The sequence below is a fragment of the Staurois parvus genome, unplaced genomic scaffold, assembly GCF_062004578.1.
Source record: "Staurois parvus isolate SC_StPar_1 unplaced genomic scaffold, SC_StPar_1.0 ptg000912l, whole genome shotgun sequence".
In the NCBI taxonomy this organism is placed as follows: domain Eukaryota; kingdom Metazoa; phylum Chordata; class Amphibia; order Anura; family Ranidae; genus Staurois; species Staurois parvus.
In genome coordinates, this window is record NW_028318708.1 from 46,648 (window position 1) to 63,620 (window position 16,973).

The window sequence follows — 16,973 nt, forward strand, 5'->3', positions numbered from 1 at the left end:
ATGGAGCCATGGGAGTTTATCAAGGGACCAAGGAAGGAGGTGTAGATGGAGAAAAGTGGTCCAAGGTCAGAACCTTGAGGGGACCCCTACAGAAAGAGGAAGTGGAGAGGAGGAGACAGTTATAGGTAATGCTGAAGGAGCGTTGCGATAGAACCAGGACAGAGCAGAGTCTCGGAGTCCAAGAGTGGAGTTTTTTTTTTTTGAGGAGGGAATGGTCAACAGTATCAAAAGCCGCAGAAAGGTCAAGTAGTTAGAGTATGGAGTAGTAGCCATTGGTTTTAGCAGTTAATCATTAGTGAGTTTTAGTAGAGTAGTTTCAGTGGAGTGTAGTGAGCGAAAGCCAGACTGTAAAGTGTCAAGAAGGTTGTCAGTGAAGTAGTAGCCCAGGTGATTGTAGACTAAGTGTTCTAAAAGTTTAGAGGTAAACGGGAGCAGGGAGATGGGTCTTAAGGGTTTTTTTTTTTTTTTTTTTTTTTTTTTTTTAATGGAAGTATGGGAGTGATCTGTGCATGCAGAGGGGTGGGGAAGGCACCACTAGAGAGGGAGAGATTGAAGATGTGAGGGAGCATAGGACAGCAGAAGAGGGTGACTAGAAGTAGCTGAGAGAGGGCAGGATCAAAGGGGGCATGTGGTGAGACGGGCTTCTGCGAAAACTTTAGTGACTTCTTCAGTAGTAGCAAGGTCAAAAGAGGAAAGTGTTGAGGGAGGTTTTGTTTATACATCTTCGCTACACAGATATCTATCCCACTTGGCATACCTTATGGTATGCCAAGTGGGATAGAGGTCTGAGTAGTGGAGATGCCCCTACGAATTGCATCAATCTTGTTTTTGAAATGATTGTCAATCTTGTAAGCAGTGGGTGAGTTACTGGGTGGAGGTGGAGAAAGTAGAGCTAAAAGTAGAGAAGAGATCAGGACTGAATGACAAGGTATTAATAAGAGTGACAAAGTAGGCTTGTTTGGCAGCATAGAGGGAGGAATTGTATGTTAAAGCAGATTTATATAGGGTGAATGCTTGCTGAGATTTGGTTTTACGTCACAGTTGCTCCAGTGCACAACTATTTTGCTTAAGATTTCTGGTGTCCGTCTGCTACGGTTGTAATGGTCGGGTCCAAATTGCTTGTTGACCACCTTTAGACTGAGGGGGGGATGGGCACGTGGGGCATCAGTGTCTGATTGTGAGGAACACAACCAATGTTGCGTACGTTAAGTGAGTGCTCCCAAAAAGGTTAGGCTGCCATTCAACTCATAATTGCTAAACAGATTCGATGTAGTACGAGCGTACGACTGAAGGCCTTTATTCTGGAATGAATGGACTATCTTGAACAAATGCTAAATACACTGATGGAAATTAATTCCTTTTTTTTTTTCACATCACTATGAACAAAAACGTTGATTAGCGTTAAATTAGGAAATCAAAAGAATCAAAGCAAAAACCTTTTTTTTTTTTTTTTTTTTTTTTTTTTTTTTGAGGAAATTTTACGAGTATATGCCTAACTTATAGGCATACTTGATCCATAATTTGTATTGTGTACATATGTCCTTTAGGCTAAAATGTAGCAGGTAAATCTAAAAGAACGAAGTCAGACTGTTAGTACAATGCTTGTTAGAGCGTTTTATTTACTTTAAAAGATGTCATATGTTAACCTGTCGTACTACTTTACTACAACTTTTTTTGTACTACCTGTCTTTTACATTTTCTCCACACAAGGAAAAGAGGCTAAAATTGCAGACGGAAAAGGAATATCGGGATCGTATCAGGGAAGAATTAAAATTTGCCAAAGAGCGAGCAAAAGAAGAAGCAAAAAAAAAGAGAGATGAAGAACGGGAGCAAAAGGCGAAGGAGAAGGAGAAAAAAAAAGAAAAAGATGATAGAGAAAAGGCAGCAAAAATGCGTCTTAAGGAAGAGAAGAAAAAAGAAAAGCTTGAAGCCCTAGAGTAAGTGTGATTTATTTTATTCTGCGCTATTAAAGATCTGGTGCAAACTGGCAGAGCTTAACTTTAGATTGGCAGTAACTAAAATATTTAAGTTAAAATATTATACCAAATAGCCTTTTTTTTTTTTTTTTATTATAACCTGGTATGCTGGATTGCTTTTTCAGGCAGCGGAAAGAGTTGTTCACCCCCCCCCCCCACCCAACTCTGCCTCTCTCCAGCCATCTGTGTGGTCTAGGAGACAGGAAGCGACAGCATTTCGTCATTTCCAGTTAAGGCAGAAGTAAACGCTGGAAAGCACGAGGTCAATGTTTTTTTTTTTTTGTTTTTTTTTAAATATAATTTGATCTCATACTTTCCAGGGTAGAGGAGAGATCTGAGGTCTCATAAATGTTGTGCTTCACAAGAAATGTTTGCAAATTGGTAAAAAATGAAAAATTAAAGCGCCACCCCCTTGTGCCCACGCACGTGTTGAACGCATATGTTGGACACGCACGTAAGCTGTATTTGCACCACACGTGAGGTATCACTGCGAACATTATAGCTAGACCTCCTCTGGAACTTTAAACTGGTAACCTGATAAAAGTTTGAAAGCGTCACCTATGGAGATTTTAAATATTGTAGTTTTGTTTCCATTTCACAAGCGTGCCTAATATTAAAGCATACTATTTAAGGTTTTGATTTACTTAGCATAATATCTTTTAAGTGGTATCAAAAATTGAGCTCTGTATTGTGTGTGTGTGTGTGTGTGTGTGTGTGTGTGTGTGTTTTTGTTTCCTTTTTTTTTTGTTTTGTTTTTTTTTCCTCTTATTAGCACCTCTGCTAAAAAAAAAAAAAAAAAAAGTGTGGTGGTTCTAAGTAATTTTCTTGCAAAAAATACTGATTTTTACTTGTAAACAAAGTGTCTGTCAGAAAAGGCCTGGTCTACAATTTTGTGGAGTAAAAGCATCCTTCAATCAGTACCAGTACCTTAGGAAAGATGTCAAGAAATGCTGGACCTGGAATGAATGAGTGTCCTATTCGGACTGCATCTCAGCACATCCGTCCTCTCCTTGCGGATAACCTCCTTCCCCCACCACCTCCGCTTTCATCTTTTCATCAGATGGTAGGCAGAAGGTGCGGCATGTCTGCAGAGAGTGTGGGGCTGCACAATCAATTTTACAAGCCGGTAATTTGTTGCTAGGACACTGGGGGGGTGATTTTAGAAATCACCCGGTTTTCTGTCCAAATATGCTGCGCCTTCTGCCTCTAACAACTGCTCTGCAGGGCAGGATTGGAAAGGTTGGAGAAGGGCTATGATTGGAAGGGGAAAATGTGATGTAACAGAGTGGCCTTTCACGTAAAGGGTGCTGTGAATGTAAGGAAGGGGGGCAGTGAACTGGTATACTAGAATGGGGGGGGGGGTGGAACTGTAAAGGGGACTGGGGTGTAAGGGGGGGGCTGTATTGTGAAGGGGATGAGATGGTGAGGGAGCAGGTATGCACTATTTATATCACCTGCCGCCTGGGACATGCAGTTCCAGGTATCAGGTAGGTTTTTTTTGTTTTTTCCCCCCCAGATTAGCCTTTCTCAGCCTCACTGTCAAATCGGTGGGAGGCAGTTTTGCATTGCTGTCAGTGGCATCCTGAAACTGCCCCCCATTGACGTCGGTGGCGTCCTGAACCTGCCACCCCATTGACGCAATGTAAAAAGCCCCCCCCCCCCCCATTGACAATGCAACAACTGCCCCCCTCCCATTGACATCAATGCAAAAACTGCCCCATATACAGGATTGTGACTCTAGAAGCAGTTTTCTTATTCAAAGTGACTGCAGAGCTCAATCTCAGTCCTGTCAAGGTCAGCATCCCCGTTGATCGGGATGTGGGCTTTCCGATTCGCCATCCCAGAACATTAGAGTGCATCGAAGTGTAGGAAACAGGCAGCCGGGGAGGGAGAAGGGGCCCTGCATAAGTCAATGCTTCTTCTGTAGCGCAAGCTCCCACCTGATGCAGAGTGATTCCATGGTACACTTCACTCCAGGAACCATTCTATCAACCTCGTGATGGAGAGCAATAACAGCAGAAGCTGGTAGAGAAAAAAATGATCAGTGTGGTAAACAATACAGACACAGCACTTTTGCAATGTGCATATTGGCAGCCTAACAACTGTTAAGCTGCTTTCACACTGATCCGTGTGTTTAGACTTTTATTATATCCTGCAGGTTTTGTGCACTTTCTGAAAGCACACCAAATTTCAATGCTTTCTGAAAGTGCACCACACCCACAAGATATAATAGAAGTCTAATGGCATAGCGTAGTTACCCCACAGGAAAGTTGCAGGTGCACTGCCCTGCACCAAATGTGCAGGGAAACCACAGCTCATTAGTGTCAAAATACCTTTATAAGAGCTTGTTTTCACTAGTGTAGCATCAGGGATTGCAATGACCACTCTGCCCCATGCTCCTGGGGGCCTGTGCGGCCTCCATCACTTTGTTTTACACTTGTACAGGATGGGCGGCATATACAGGAAACTGTCCTTTACATTTTCCTCCTGCAGCTGCTGAAAGCCAGCTTGTCTTTTCCCTCCCACTGGCTGCAAGAAGAAAATGTTAATTATGCTATTTTAAAATAAAAAATTAGACATTCTGAACCATTTCCTTGTGGCCAGTGACTGGTTACCAAATCACTTAAGTGACCCTCGCTCTCAAAATGGTTAAGCACCCCTGATCTAAGGTCTTTAGAGGATAGGTTGCCACACAGGTTGAAAGAGAAGCGGTTAATTCTAAACTTCATAAGTGGCTCTTTACGGTTAGTGGTAAGGATGTAGAACTCCCTTCCATAGGTGGTGATGTCAGAGTATGTGGAGAAACTAAGGAATACATCTAAGTTTTTGCAAACACTGTGTACAGGTGACGTAAGTGATGTCCTTTTTGTTTGAGTCATACTGAAGTTTGACAAGAGCATCGGTTGTTTGTGTGTTCAGTGAACACATGAACGGTAAGGGCGTTAGGTGGACTGTTGGCCCGCCACGCCTCACCTCACAATGCACTGTGCTCAATGCATTGTGATTTGCCAAAGCAATGCCCCTGGCCACAATTCGGTAGCGGAATGTTCGACTGCGAACCAAACGGGGACTGTTTGGCCCATTACTAGTGGTTACATATATAAACACACGCTCAAGGTGAACAGAATTATTCATTGCCACAGTGGCATTATAAATCAGGAGTGCATGAGGAGCTTGGCTGCCTTGTGAGAGACTAGACAGATTCGATCATGGACAGATACTCCCTTTGCAGATGTGGACGTTCTGTTTTTCCTGATTCAACCAATTACCTGTGTGTGTTGCCAGAACTAGGGCTCCTCTAGCTCTTGCCTCAGATGCTCTAGTTCTCTCCAGGTCTCATTTCAGTCTTAACTAATGCCTTCCCTCCACTTGGTATTCTACCTTGTCTGCTCCACAGATGTACACCTAATACACAGAAATACTCTGGTTTCATGTGGATGGCTCCTGGCATCTCCTGAAGAGGCCAGACCTGCTATCCCAGTCTCCTCTATTCCATCCTGCTTCACCATGGCCATTAAAATCCTGGTCTTAAGAGATGTAAAGGTTTTAGAGTCTGTGATTCCTACCTAGAGCTACTTCCAGGAAGATTTCGTATCATACCTGAAAATGCATCTTTACCTTGTGTGCTCAAAGTCAATTCAGTTCCAAGATTACTCTGTCGCATTCTGCCCTTCCAAAATGGGTCTAGATTTAGCTCTCCGCACCCTAAAATGAGATTTTTTTGGTCTTCTCTATCCTTTTTCAAATGGTTTAATCTTCATTCTTTTGTAAAAAACCTTTTAGGTCCTCTTTGCTGCACCTAGTGTTTCTCTGAGATTAATTTGGTTCTCCCTGCCTTGCAGAAACTACCCTTTTAAAACCATCAGGAATATCCCTTTAGATACTTTTCTGGCAAAGTAGCCTTTTTGGTTTCTGATATTTTGGACCTTTCCTGTAAAGATAATTTTCTCATACCTCAAACAAAGTTGTTACTACAAAGACCATCTTTTCTTTCAAAGGTGCTTTTAGCTTTCTATCTCAATAAGGACATTGTTCTTCTGTCCTTGTGCCCTGCTCTTATATATCCGAAGGAAATTCCTCTACATTGCGTGGATGGTAGTCAGCCATTAGTGTACCTAAAAGCTATTGCTTCCCTTTAGGTAAACCGATTCTCTGTTTGTTCTTTGGTACATTGCAGGGTCACCATGCTTTAAAATCCACCAGTGCATGATGGATAAGGAACTTGATTACAAGTGTATGCTGTCACACTAAAACCTTCTCTTGTGCTGTTAGATGATGTGAACCAGATCTATTGGGAGATTCCTGGCCCTTTTAGGGACCAAGCCTCTGTTGCCCCATTTTGTAGCACCACCACGTTGTCTTCTGTTCTATTTCTAGAAATATCGCTAGATTGAGGCCCAGTTTTCTGCAAATGCTGCTTTCAGACAAAAGATTCTTGTAGTGGCACTCTAAAAATGGGCATTTAACCCATGTTTTTTTTTTTTTTTGGTCCGGTTGTCACAGTTCTGTATGCCTAATTGTTGCCCATTCTTTTCTTTGCTTGGGGCGTCCCATGGTATATAAAGAGGTTGCCTGTGTCCTGTGTGTTTAAGTTGAGGATCTTTGGCTTATCTGTGAACTCTAGATCTTAGAACAGTGGTCTCCAAAGTTTATCTGGCCCTTGGGGTAGTATTCCTCCCATTAACAGGTGTGGCTTCCGTGTGTTTTTCTTATATTGTCAAAGTGCCCTTTAGTTAAGGGCAGTGAACCACAGCTGAGAAGTCAAGACACTGAAGGCCTTTGTGGCGCTAGCCCAATGAGATTGAGCCTACTTGGGGATCCTGCAGTGTGGATTAGTGAATGCCCTTGCAGTTGCTTCCATGCTGATACTGTTTCTCTTGTGCTGGTCTCCTAACCCCTTCCCCCAAAAAATCTCTTGCCTAGCGGGGGAATTGGCAGTTTTGTGCTTTTTCAGTGTGTTACTTTGTAATTGTCTCTCATGCTTTATATGGTGCGGTCTGTGATGCTCTGGGCAGAGTATTCTTCCTCCCCCTTTCTTTTTAGGATGAGGATGTCACATGCTGTGCGCAGTATTGTTGTCACAAAAAGATTAAGCGGTCTGGTGGCAGCCATATTGGAGTACACGCATACACTATTAGAACCTGGGAAGCGCATAAGACCTACTTTAGGGGAATCCTGATCTGAATTTTGATAGGGGATGTTGCACATAAGGTAGTGGTGTATGCAGACTGTTCTTTTATAAGGTAAATCCTAGAGTAACATTACCCAACTTTAAAATACTATGGAGATTTAGCAAACTTTTAAAAATTAACCGCTCAAAGTCAGATACTGAACATCAATGTTCCAAAGATAGATAATCTGATATTACAGAAAGCGCTTCCCTTTGTATTGAGGGAAAAGGAATTAAGTTACTTAGATGTAAAGTTGACTCCCTCTTTATAGAACATATCAGACAAACTGCATTCCATTTATAATTGAGTTGAAGGATGGCTTGAGGAAAATTATCCCCTGGATCACTTTCTTGGACTAGCCGTATAAAATTTGGTAGAAATGGTGGTAGTCCCAAAAGTTCTGTATAAATTTCATACGATCCCAATATATTTACAGGGGGTGTTTCTTTGAGACAATAAAAAGATACTTTAAATGCATATGGACAAATAAAAGACCAATTGTGTATGAAGTATTGTGTAAAGATGGAAGTAATGGGGGCCTAAATGCGGCAGATTTTAGGAGATATTTTTCTGCAGTGTTGCTTTCACGAATAGGAGATTGGATTTATAACTCACGGGGGGGGGGGGGGGGGTGAGTTGGACACTGAGTGAGTCAGAAGAATATTTGGCTTCCACAACAGTTTAGAAATTTTTCTGAAAATACTAGCACTCTAACACACAATGTAAAAACATTGTGTGTTAAAGTGCTAGTATTTTCAGAAAAATATCCTAAAAAGGATATGGGATAGAATTCATAAACAAAGGGGGGTGGGGGTATAACTCTGTTAATACGATTGGTGGGAACATTACTCTTCCCTCTGGGGAAAGAATATTGCAGGCAACTGGATAAGATGGAAATGCACATTTTAAAAGATAGGGAATTGCACACTTTTATAGATTTAAAAAATAAGGAAATTTCTTAGGTTAGATGAATGGCGTTATGATCAGTTAAGACAATTTGTAACAGCACTCCCACAGCCACTAAGGATGGTGGAAGATATGTACTCATTTGGACAATTTTTTTTAGCATGGATACAATGTGAAAACATGTTACCTCTTGCATATATAAGATATGTATATAAGACTATATAGCTGACATATATAAGACTTGTATAGCTGGATCTCTGTCTCCACCATTTTTGGAAAAGTGGGAAAAGGAATTGGGAACAAAAATTAATAAAAAAAAAAAAAAAGAAAATATTTAGTTTTTTACATGGTGTGGTGGATATGAATACTGTAGAAATTATCAATGTTTAGCAAGCTGGCATGTTACGACCAGTGTGGCACTTAATCAGCAGTCGGGAAAATGCACCCTTATGTTGGAGGGGATGTGGGAAGAATGGAAACATTGCACTTATATGGTGGGATTGTCTCCAAATACAGCAATTTTGGCATGTAATACAACAAATACAGGAGATAATGGGGATTAGTGTTCTGAAGGATCCCTGGATCTGCTTATTTCATAATACTGACCTTACAATACAAGAACACAATGGTATTTCACTTAATAAACGTGGCATAAAGATTGATCCCTAAATTCTGGCAGGCTCAGGAAACCCCGAACATTAACCACTTGCCTACAGGGCACTTATACCCCCTTCCTACCCAGACCAATTTTCAGCTTTCAGCACTGTCAAACATTGACAATTACAGTCATGCAACACTGTACCCATATGAAATTGTTGTCCTTTTTAACTCAGGTGGTATTTGGTATTTGGTGTATTTAATCAGCACTGGGTTTTTTATTTTTTTGTGCTATAAATGAAAAAAGGACCAAAAAATATGAAAACACATGTCTTTGTTTCTGTTGTAAAATTTTACAAAAGGTTTTTTTTTTTTTTTTTTCCATAAACTTTGGCCAAAATTTATACTGCTACATTTCTTTGGTAAAAATAACCTAAATCTGTGTATGTTTGGTCTTTGTGAAAGTAAGTCTACAAGCGATGGTACCAGTTATTGAAAATTGATCACACCCAATGTACCGACGTCCTATCTCATTTCTTGAGACACTAACAAGGCAGGACAGTACAAATACCCCCCAAATGACCCCTTTTTTGGAAAGTAGACAGTCCAAGGTATTTAGTCAGAGGCATAGTGAATTTTTTGAAGTTGTAATTTTTTCCCACAGTTCTATTGAAAATGAAGTTTTTTTTTTTTTTTTTTTTTTTTTTTTGTTCTACAAAATTGTTATATTAAAAGGTTATTTCTCCCACATGGCATATGCATCCTTGCAACTACACCCAAAAAGCACATTCTGCTTCTGAGTATGGGGATACCGCATGTGTGAGACTTTGTCTGGTCACATACAGAGGCCCAACATGCAAGGATCACCGTCAGGTGACCTAGGGGTATAAATTACACCTTTAATTTCCTGACTACCTATTACACTTTGAAGGCCCTGGAACACCAGAACAATTAAATTACCCACAAAATGACCCCATTTTGAGAAGCAAACACCCCAACGCATATTCTGTGACTCGTAATGAGTCTTTTGAACATGTTTTAATTTTTTTTTTTTTTCCCCCCCCACACAATGTTTATTTATAAGGTATTTCTCACATAGCATGTACATACCAAAAATTACACCCCAAAATACTTTCTGGTATTCCTGAGTATGGGGACACCACATGTGTGAGACTTTTCTACAGCCTGGCCACAGAGAGCTCCAACATTTAGGCCTTCTAGGGGCAAAAATTACACCTAATTTCCTGACAACTGATCATATTTTTGAAGCTCCTGGAGCAACAGGAAAGTGGAAATGCTCACAAAATGGCCTCCTTTTGGAAAGAAAACATCACAATGTATTTTCTAAGAGGCATAATGAGTCTTTTGAGCAGTTCATTTTTTTTTTTCCGCAAGTTTTTGGAAAATGTGGGAAAAAAAGTGAAAATGTTTTTAACAAAGTTGTCAATCTGTAAGATATTTTCTAAAAAAAACAGCATGGACATACCAAGAATTACACCCCAAAATGCATTCTACAACTCCTCCTGTTTATGAGGATACCACATGTGCATGACCTTTTCAATGTCTTTACAGATTGTGCCCAGCATTGCAACAAGTTTAACACAAAAAGCAACAAACAATATATAGAAAACAATGTAAACAAAAGATTACCTGTGGTATGAGGAGAGCATTGGTCTAGGTCAGTACAGGCAGGAACAAGGTCGATAAGTCCTGGGTTATTACAGGCAGAGATATGGTCAGCACAGTCAGTTTTTTGTCCAGGCAGCAAGCGAAACATTGCCCATAAAAGGTCCTGGGTCAGTACAGGCAGTAGGCAGAAATATGGTCAGCACAGCTAAGCATTGGTCCAGGCAGCAGGCAGGAATATCGGGCTTGGGGCCTTTGTCAGGTAGGACCATGGCACAGGGGTAGAGGCTTCGTCCCACCCAATCTCTTTGAAGCCTCTGGACAAACAGACCCTGTTTTGGGGATTACGTGGCCTCCACCTGTAGACCCATTCCTGTTTTGTGTCATCTCATTATTGTCCTTTTTGATAATTTCATTAACACCAAAGCAGTTGAAACATATTAACAACCCCCTCTGCTGCTTAACTGATCAGATCAATATCCCAGAAGTTTAATTGACTTGATGCTATACTCTGATTAAAAAGTGTTCCTTTTTCATTTTTTTTTTTTTTTTTTTGAGCAGTGTACGTCTGGACCAGTCAGAACTCTCAGGAGTCCTTTTTCACTTAGTGTTACTAAACCCACCCCAGTAAAATCAGTCTGTATATGCAGTAAAGCATGCTTGTTATACTATCTGTGGAACTTAAGGGGCTAATCCTCTGCATTGTGTAAAAAGTATGTTTGATCCGGTCTTCTCTGATCCTCCCCTTATACTGTCCCCAATATATCTCCTGATAGAACAGAGACTCAGGGACCAGCTGCAAATGCTCAGTTTGGTGTGTATTGCTTGAGTTTTTTTTTTTTTCTTGGGAGTGCATGCGATTAGCACAAGGTCAATCAGCATTGTCCAGACAGAGGGTCAGGGGTTCTACAGCCTCATAGGGGAGAATGAAAACTCCTCTTGCAAGCTTTAATCAGTGTTCTGGTGGACACTGATAGAAGTCACAAGACTGCTCTAATTGCTGATGAGAAAAGGTATTTAGCAGTTTGTTTGCTAAAATAATTTCCATGTTGTGTGTACTGTGGGAGACCAGATATAGTGAATGCTGAGTCCTGGGTTTAGTAACACTAGAAGTCACTTTCTGGCATTACTGGTGAAGTCCAGGTTCTCATAGAATAGGGGCAGACTGAGGGATGTGTCATTCCCACACTGCATTAAGCTTTAGTCGACCGTTTGCTTGTATTGTACATAGAGCAACTTCATCAAATACTGTTAGCCCTGCAACATCTACCTTTGTACCTTCTTGCTTATATTTATAAAAAAAACAAACAAACCTTTTGTGTGTAGGATTGCCTTTGTAGGGTTTCCAGTAAGGCTTCCTTGGGTCAGCAGCATACAGTATCATATCTTTTCTGCTTTCAAGTGCGGCTTGCCATTTTAACTAATTGAATACATTTGTATTACCTTTGATTCTTCAGTCCACATAGGCTTGTACAGTATATCTGAGAAAATTCCCGATCGCCTCTTTGTAATCACTGGGGGTTCTTGCAGTGGTCCCCCTGCTTCCATAGTTAATTAGTTAACCGTTCCGCTTCAGGAATCTTTGCAGTTAAAGAATTTTTTCAGAGTATTTTAGATATTTTTCTTCCATGTTTGATAAGATTCCTGCAAAAAAAAATATTTTAAATGTGTGCTGTGTCCCCTAATAAATATTGAGAAAAAGCAGCTCGCTTTCACTTGCTGTAAAACACATTTGTACTTACTGTAAAATGGGTATTTTACACTTGCTATAAAATCATTTCTCAAACACTTTACTGGGGAAAGGCAGGTTTCAACGCATTTGATCTGTTTTGTTGCCAGTGTTTTCTAAGGTACTAAGAATGCCCCTCTTAGCTAGGCTAGTATCCTCAGTTTCTAGAACTATTTTTTTTGTAGCCCAAAGAATTAATATCCTTCTGCTTTGCATTTTGAACATTGTCCTAGGGCAAGCCCTTATACCCCTTTCCTGCTTTTCCTTCACCCAGTGAACTCCTGAGATCTTAGATTTTTTTTTTTTCAGATTAACTGCTTCTAAGCTTAAAAAGAGGTTTGGGGACCCATGGTTTTGAAACTTCTACAACCTGGTAGATTACTCTTATTTCTATCACATTCTATCCCAAGCAGGGTGTGAGGGTGGGTGGGGGGAAATACTTTTTAATGGAGAACCTAGGGATGGTAATTTATAACCTGATGGTTCTTAATCTATTCAAAAGCTTAGCGATTGTCATGATAGATGCATGCGGACTTGCATTGCTGATTTCTGTTGAGCGTACCTATTTTTTGGTGTTCATGCAGATGTTTTGTCATTCATTTAAGTAATTTACCTGGACAATTTGTTTTTCACTAAAGGTCTTGAAGTGGCAGCTCCAATATTCTTAGCATGACAACTACTTCAAAAGTTTTGGTTTGATGTTTATAAATGTACAGCTGGTGAAGATTTTAGTTTTGTTACATATTAACATGTTTGTCATCTGGTCTGTAGTATGTTCAGTTTCTACTTTCTTTGTTTTAAAAGAGCCAAGCAAGAAGAGAAACGTAAAAAGGAGGAAGAGAAGCGAATGAAGGAAGAAGAAAAGGTAGACGACAAATTGTTATGCATTTACCAAGCAGTATCTCTTATTACGTACTTCTGAAGATGAAAATTGTTTTTTTTTTTTTTTTTTGTAAGTTTTTTTTTTCCTTCAGACACAGGGTTTCATTTAAAAAAAAAAAAAAAAAGGCAATACCTGATATGTAAGTTATAGAACAGAGTTAACATGACTTATGGCTGACAATAAGCTCTATAGGAGCATTGAAGGGAGGATATCTACAAGTGATGACATAAGGTTCTACAAGAGCCAGGTGTTACCCAGATGCATGCTAAAGTCTAAAGAGTAGGGAGTCCTGAGTCCTTCAACTCCTATGCAGGGACTGCACAACTCTGGCCAAAATGGGCTGGGTGTGTACAGCACCTACTCAAGGCACTGTCATCCGCCCAATGTGGAAGGTCCCCACCAAAGTGGGTTCTAAAATATCTGGTCATAGCACAAGGCAGAAATCATTTAGCCAATATGTAGTGTGTGCAGCAGTAGATACTTAAATGCCAAGAACAATGAAATTTAAAACAATAGAAAAACCTCAAAAGTAGAAAGAAAAGAAAACACCCTCACAATCACTCTGTTAGTGTAAGGGCTCTACATGGTAGGCTAACCAGGAAGTCTAACCAATACATAGGCTCAAAAGGCATGGGTTCAAATACCATATAGGTTCAAATACATAAAGAAGGACCTGGGAGTAAAAGGCTGTGGGAGATTGCCACACCTCCAACATTTGAGAGCCTCGGTGAAAGGAGTTGCGAGGTTCTTGAAGTGTAATGAATCCACATGGCCCAGATGGTGTAAAACTTGCTATATCAAGTCTTGCATGTAGCCATCCATTCCTCCACCTTCATTACATTATTCACTAACTTAATCCATTTCGGCTCGAGCAAAGACCTGACACCCTTTCCAGTAAATTGGAATTAAGTGCCGTGCTGCATTCAGTAGATATGATAGAACACTTTTTTTATAGTGGCTGAGCGGAATGGAGAGCACATGGAGCAGGAACTGCAGAGGGGAGTCAGGAACATCGATGTCAATGATCTATTAAGCAAAATTGAGCTCTAATATTTTGCCAAAAGGAACGTAGCTTGGGACACTCCTTCCAAATATGAAGGAAGGTACCCTGGTGATCACAATCTTTCCAGCATGAGCCAGACAAGGAATAATCAAAGGTATTTAAAGCTGCTAGCATCTTTGTGGCAACAGAGCTATTATGGGTTAAGTGATACAGATGGTCAACTTGGGTTTCTGAAAAATTATGCTGCAATTTAAACACCAAAAAGGGAGTGAGTGATTGGGCCATTCCCCAAACAAGGTTTCTCAAAATGTGTCGGTGGATTTTGGGGGACCGGCTATGAACAGTTATGAAGTGTTCTATACCGCCAGGCATTCATTGGGTAGTGCCTGTACTGCTCTCGTAATGTGTCCAGGGAGAGTAAACCCTGTTCCTGAACAAACCGCAGTGCACCGTCCACCGCCAGCAACTTGGAGGATAGGTGTTCCCCAGGTTCAAACCAGGGGAAACCCCCAAAGGGAGGAGACTGGAGGCGACAATTGCCCTAGTCTGTTTAGCACATCCCATCATTTTTTTCTTTTTCAGATATTAATTTTATTTGGTTTTCAACACAAAACATACGAAAAGGTACAAAACCCAGGACCGAGGTCCAACAAGTAAGCAGTGAACATACAAAACAAAAAACAGCTCACATTGTCGTACATTTGCATCACATCAAAGCATGTAACCAACTGAGTGAATGCACTCCATGGGATAAAGGACTATGCCTAACTAAACACAGAGAAATCTCACTCAAGACATTGGCTCTGTAGAGGACAAAGTAAGGGGATTGGAAAGCCATCTGTCCCATAATTTGTGGAACACTTTGGGCGTTTTCCTGAGCTCAAAAGTTAGTTGTTACAAGGGGAGGGAAGATGCCACTGTGGGTTGATCCGAACCCTTCCAGGACAACAGAATCCGTTTCTTAGCATAAAAGTACAATATCCGTAGCAATCGTTTGGCATATTGTGAAAGTACCAAAGCCCTGAATATACCTAAAAGACAATGTTTAGGATGTAAAATGTTAGGCAGGCCCAGCATGAGGGATATGAAGGAGCTCACCTCCCCCCAGAATTCTCAGACAAGACCAGAAACAATGCAGGAAGTCAGCCTTATGTCCACACCCTCTGAAACAATCCGCTGTAGGAAATAAACCCATTTTAGACAACCAGGCAGGAGTAAGATGAGAAAGATGAAACATTTTTAGTTGGATAATTATCCCTAGAGGAGATAATCGATTTAATAGTATTGCTGAATTTAAACCAGTCGGCCTCCTCAAAAGGTATGCCCATTGAAACCCATCTAGCCTGGGCAACCCGAAATCTAGGATTGGAATCCAGCAGCTGAGCAGAATAATAAATAGAAATTATTGCAAAATATTTGGCGAGCGCTGATATCTAGAAGCTGCTAGCACAAAGGGTAAAGGCAACAAATCCCAATAAAATGTGTAATAAAGTGCAACGCTAAGCGTTAAATGCCATCATTAAGTGCAATGTAAATGCATGAACAAATTACTCAATAAAAATGTGCGCAATAACACAAAGATGACATAAATTAGTGATATATATGTCCATTCAGTGATTGAAATAAAGTGTAAAAACACTAATGACAAAAGTGTCTGTTGTACTAAGTCACAGCAATGCCAATGCTGGATGTACATAAAGGTGCTTATATTCAGTGAGGGAATCCACCACTGCTAATGGCTGTGCACTCACCAGAAAGCTACTGGTATAGTAGCATTATTGCTGATCACATAGGAGAAACCCTCAAGGATCCATATATGTAAACTGGCCCTCTCCAATGAATACTGGTGAACCTCAGATGAAAATAGGGGGGGAAATCCTCCTTAAGAAAATAAAGCTCACCACAGGAGCCCAGGATTCGGCATATAGTGTAGTATTTATTAAAAAAAATATATAAAAGAAATCCACATGGAAAGATACAAAACGTGTTTACAAACGCATACCAAGATGGCCGTCGCACCGAGTCGCGGACGCGACGGCGTGACATCCGCATGTAAAGCTCCACCCAACGCGTTTGTGCGCATGCATGTCCTCAAGGGTATACCCATTCATGGATTGGTCGTACATCTGAGGACATGCATGTGCACAAAAAGCATTGGCTGGAGGCTTACGTGCTGACGTTTTAAATATATCCTGGGCTCCTGTGGTGAGCTTTTTTCTTTTAGGAGGATTTTCCCCCCTCCACTATTTTGATCTGAGGTTCACCAGTATTCATTGGAGAGGTCCAGTTTTACATATATGGATCCTTCAGGTTTTCTCTTATGTGATCAATAATGCTGCTATACCAGTAGCTTTCTGGTAAGTGCACAGCCATTAGTGGTGGTAGGTTCCCTCACTGGATTATACGCACTTTTATGTACATACGGCATTGGCATTGCTGTAACTTGTAGTACCACAGACGCTTTTGTCAGTGTGTTTGCACTTTGTCATCACTTGATGGCCATACATGTATGTCATTATTTTTGTGTTATTACTCACATATTTTTGAGTAATTTTGTTTAGGCGTTTACATTGCAGTTAATGGCATTTAACGCTTAGCGCTGCACTTTTACACAATAAATAGAAATTAACTTGGTAGGAGCAGATTACCTCCTAAGAAAAGTTATCTAAATTACCAAATTGCATGCGCACTGCATGTCGAAGTTGATGATAAAATAAGTAGTAGGGGGGGCAAGTCAAACTCCACTCTCAATTGTTGGAATGTCTTAAACCCCAGGGAGTAAACAAATAGATATTTAATTCCTTTAGAAGACCATTGCTGGGGGTCCAGCAGGGAATAGAGCTCTTGCAAAGTGGGATTAAGTCACAAAGGATTATTGGGAGACACCACCCAGGAGGTTTTAAATACTCGGGACAGCACAACAGTAAACAAGGATAAGGACATGCGTAGCATCCTAGTACCAGGCGGGCAGGCACCTGGCATCGATGAACAATATTACGCAGGGCTTCCAAGGACGAAGCGACAGCCACCTCATCCTTTTCTTTGAAAGTGTTCCCTCTGCCCTCAGTGACATTACAAACAG

At 40.7% G+C, this 16,973-nt stretch overlaps 1 protein-coding gene across 1 annotated transcript in view; it reads left to right on the forward strand.

The window, feature by feature from the left end:
• Positions 1–1,541: 1,541 nt before the first annotated feature.
• CHAF1A (chromatin assembly factor 1 subunit A) overlaps positions 1,542–16,973 on the forward strand; it is a gene marked incomplete at its 3' end in the record, with an annotated part of 112,285 nt that continues 96,853 nt past the window's right edge. Inside the window, exons 1-2 of the mRNA XM_089656510.1 lie at positions 1,542–1,937; positions 12,810–12,870. Coding sequence (XP_089512636.1) covers positions 1,639–1,937; positions 12,810–12,870 — 360 coding nt within the window. The remainder of the gene's footprint in view (positions 1,938–12,809; positions 12,871–16,973) is intronic.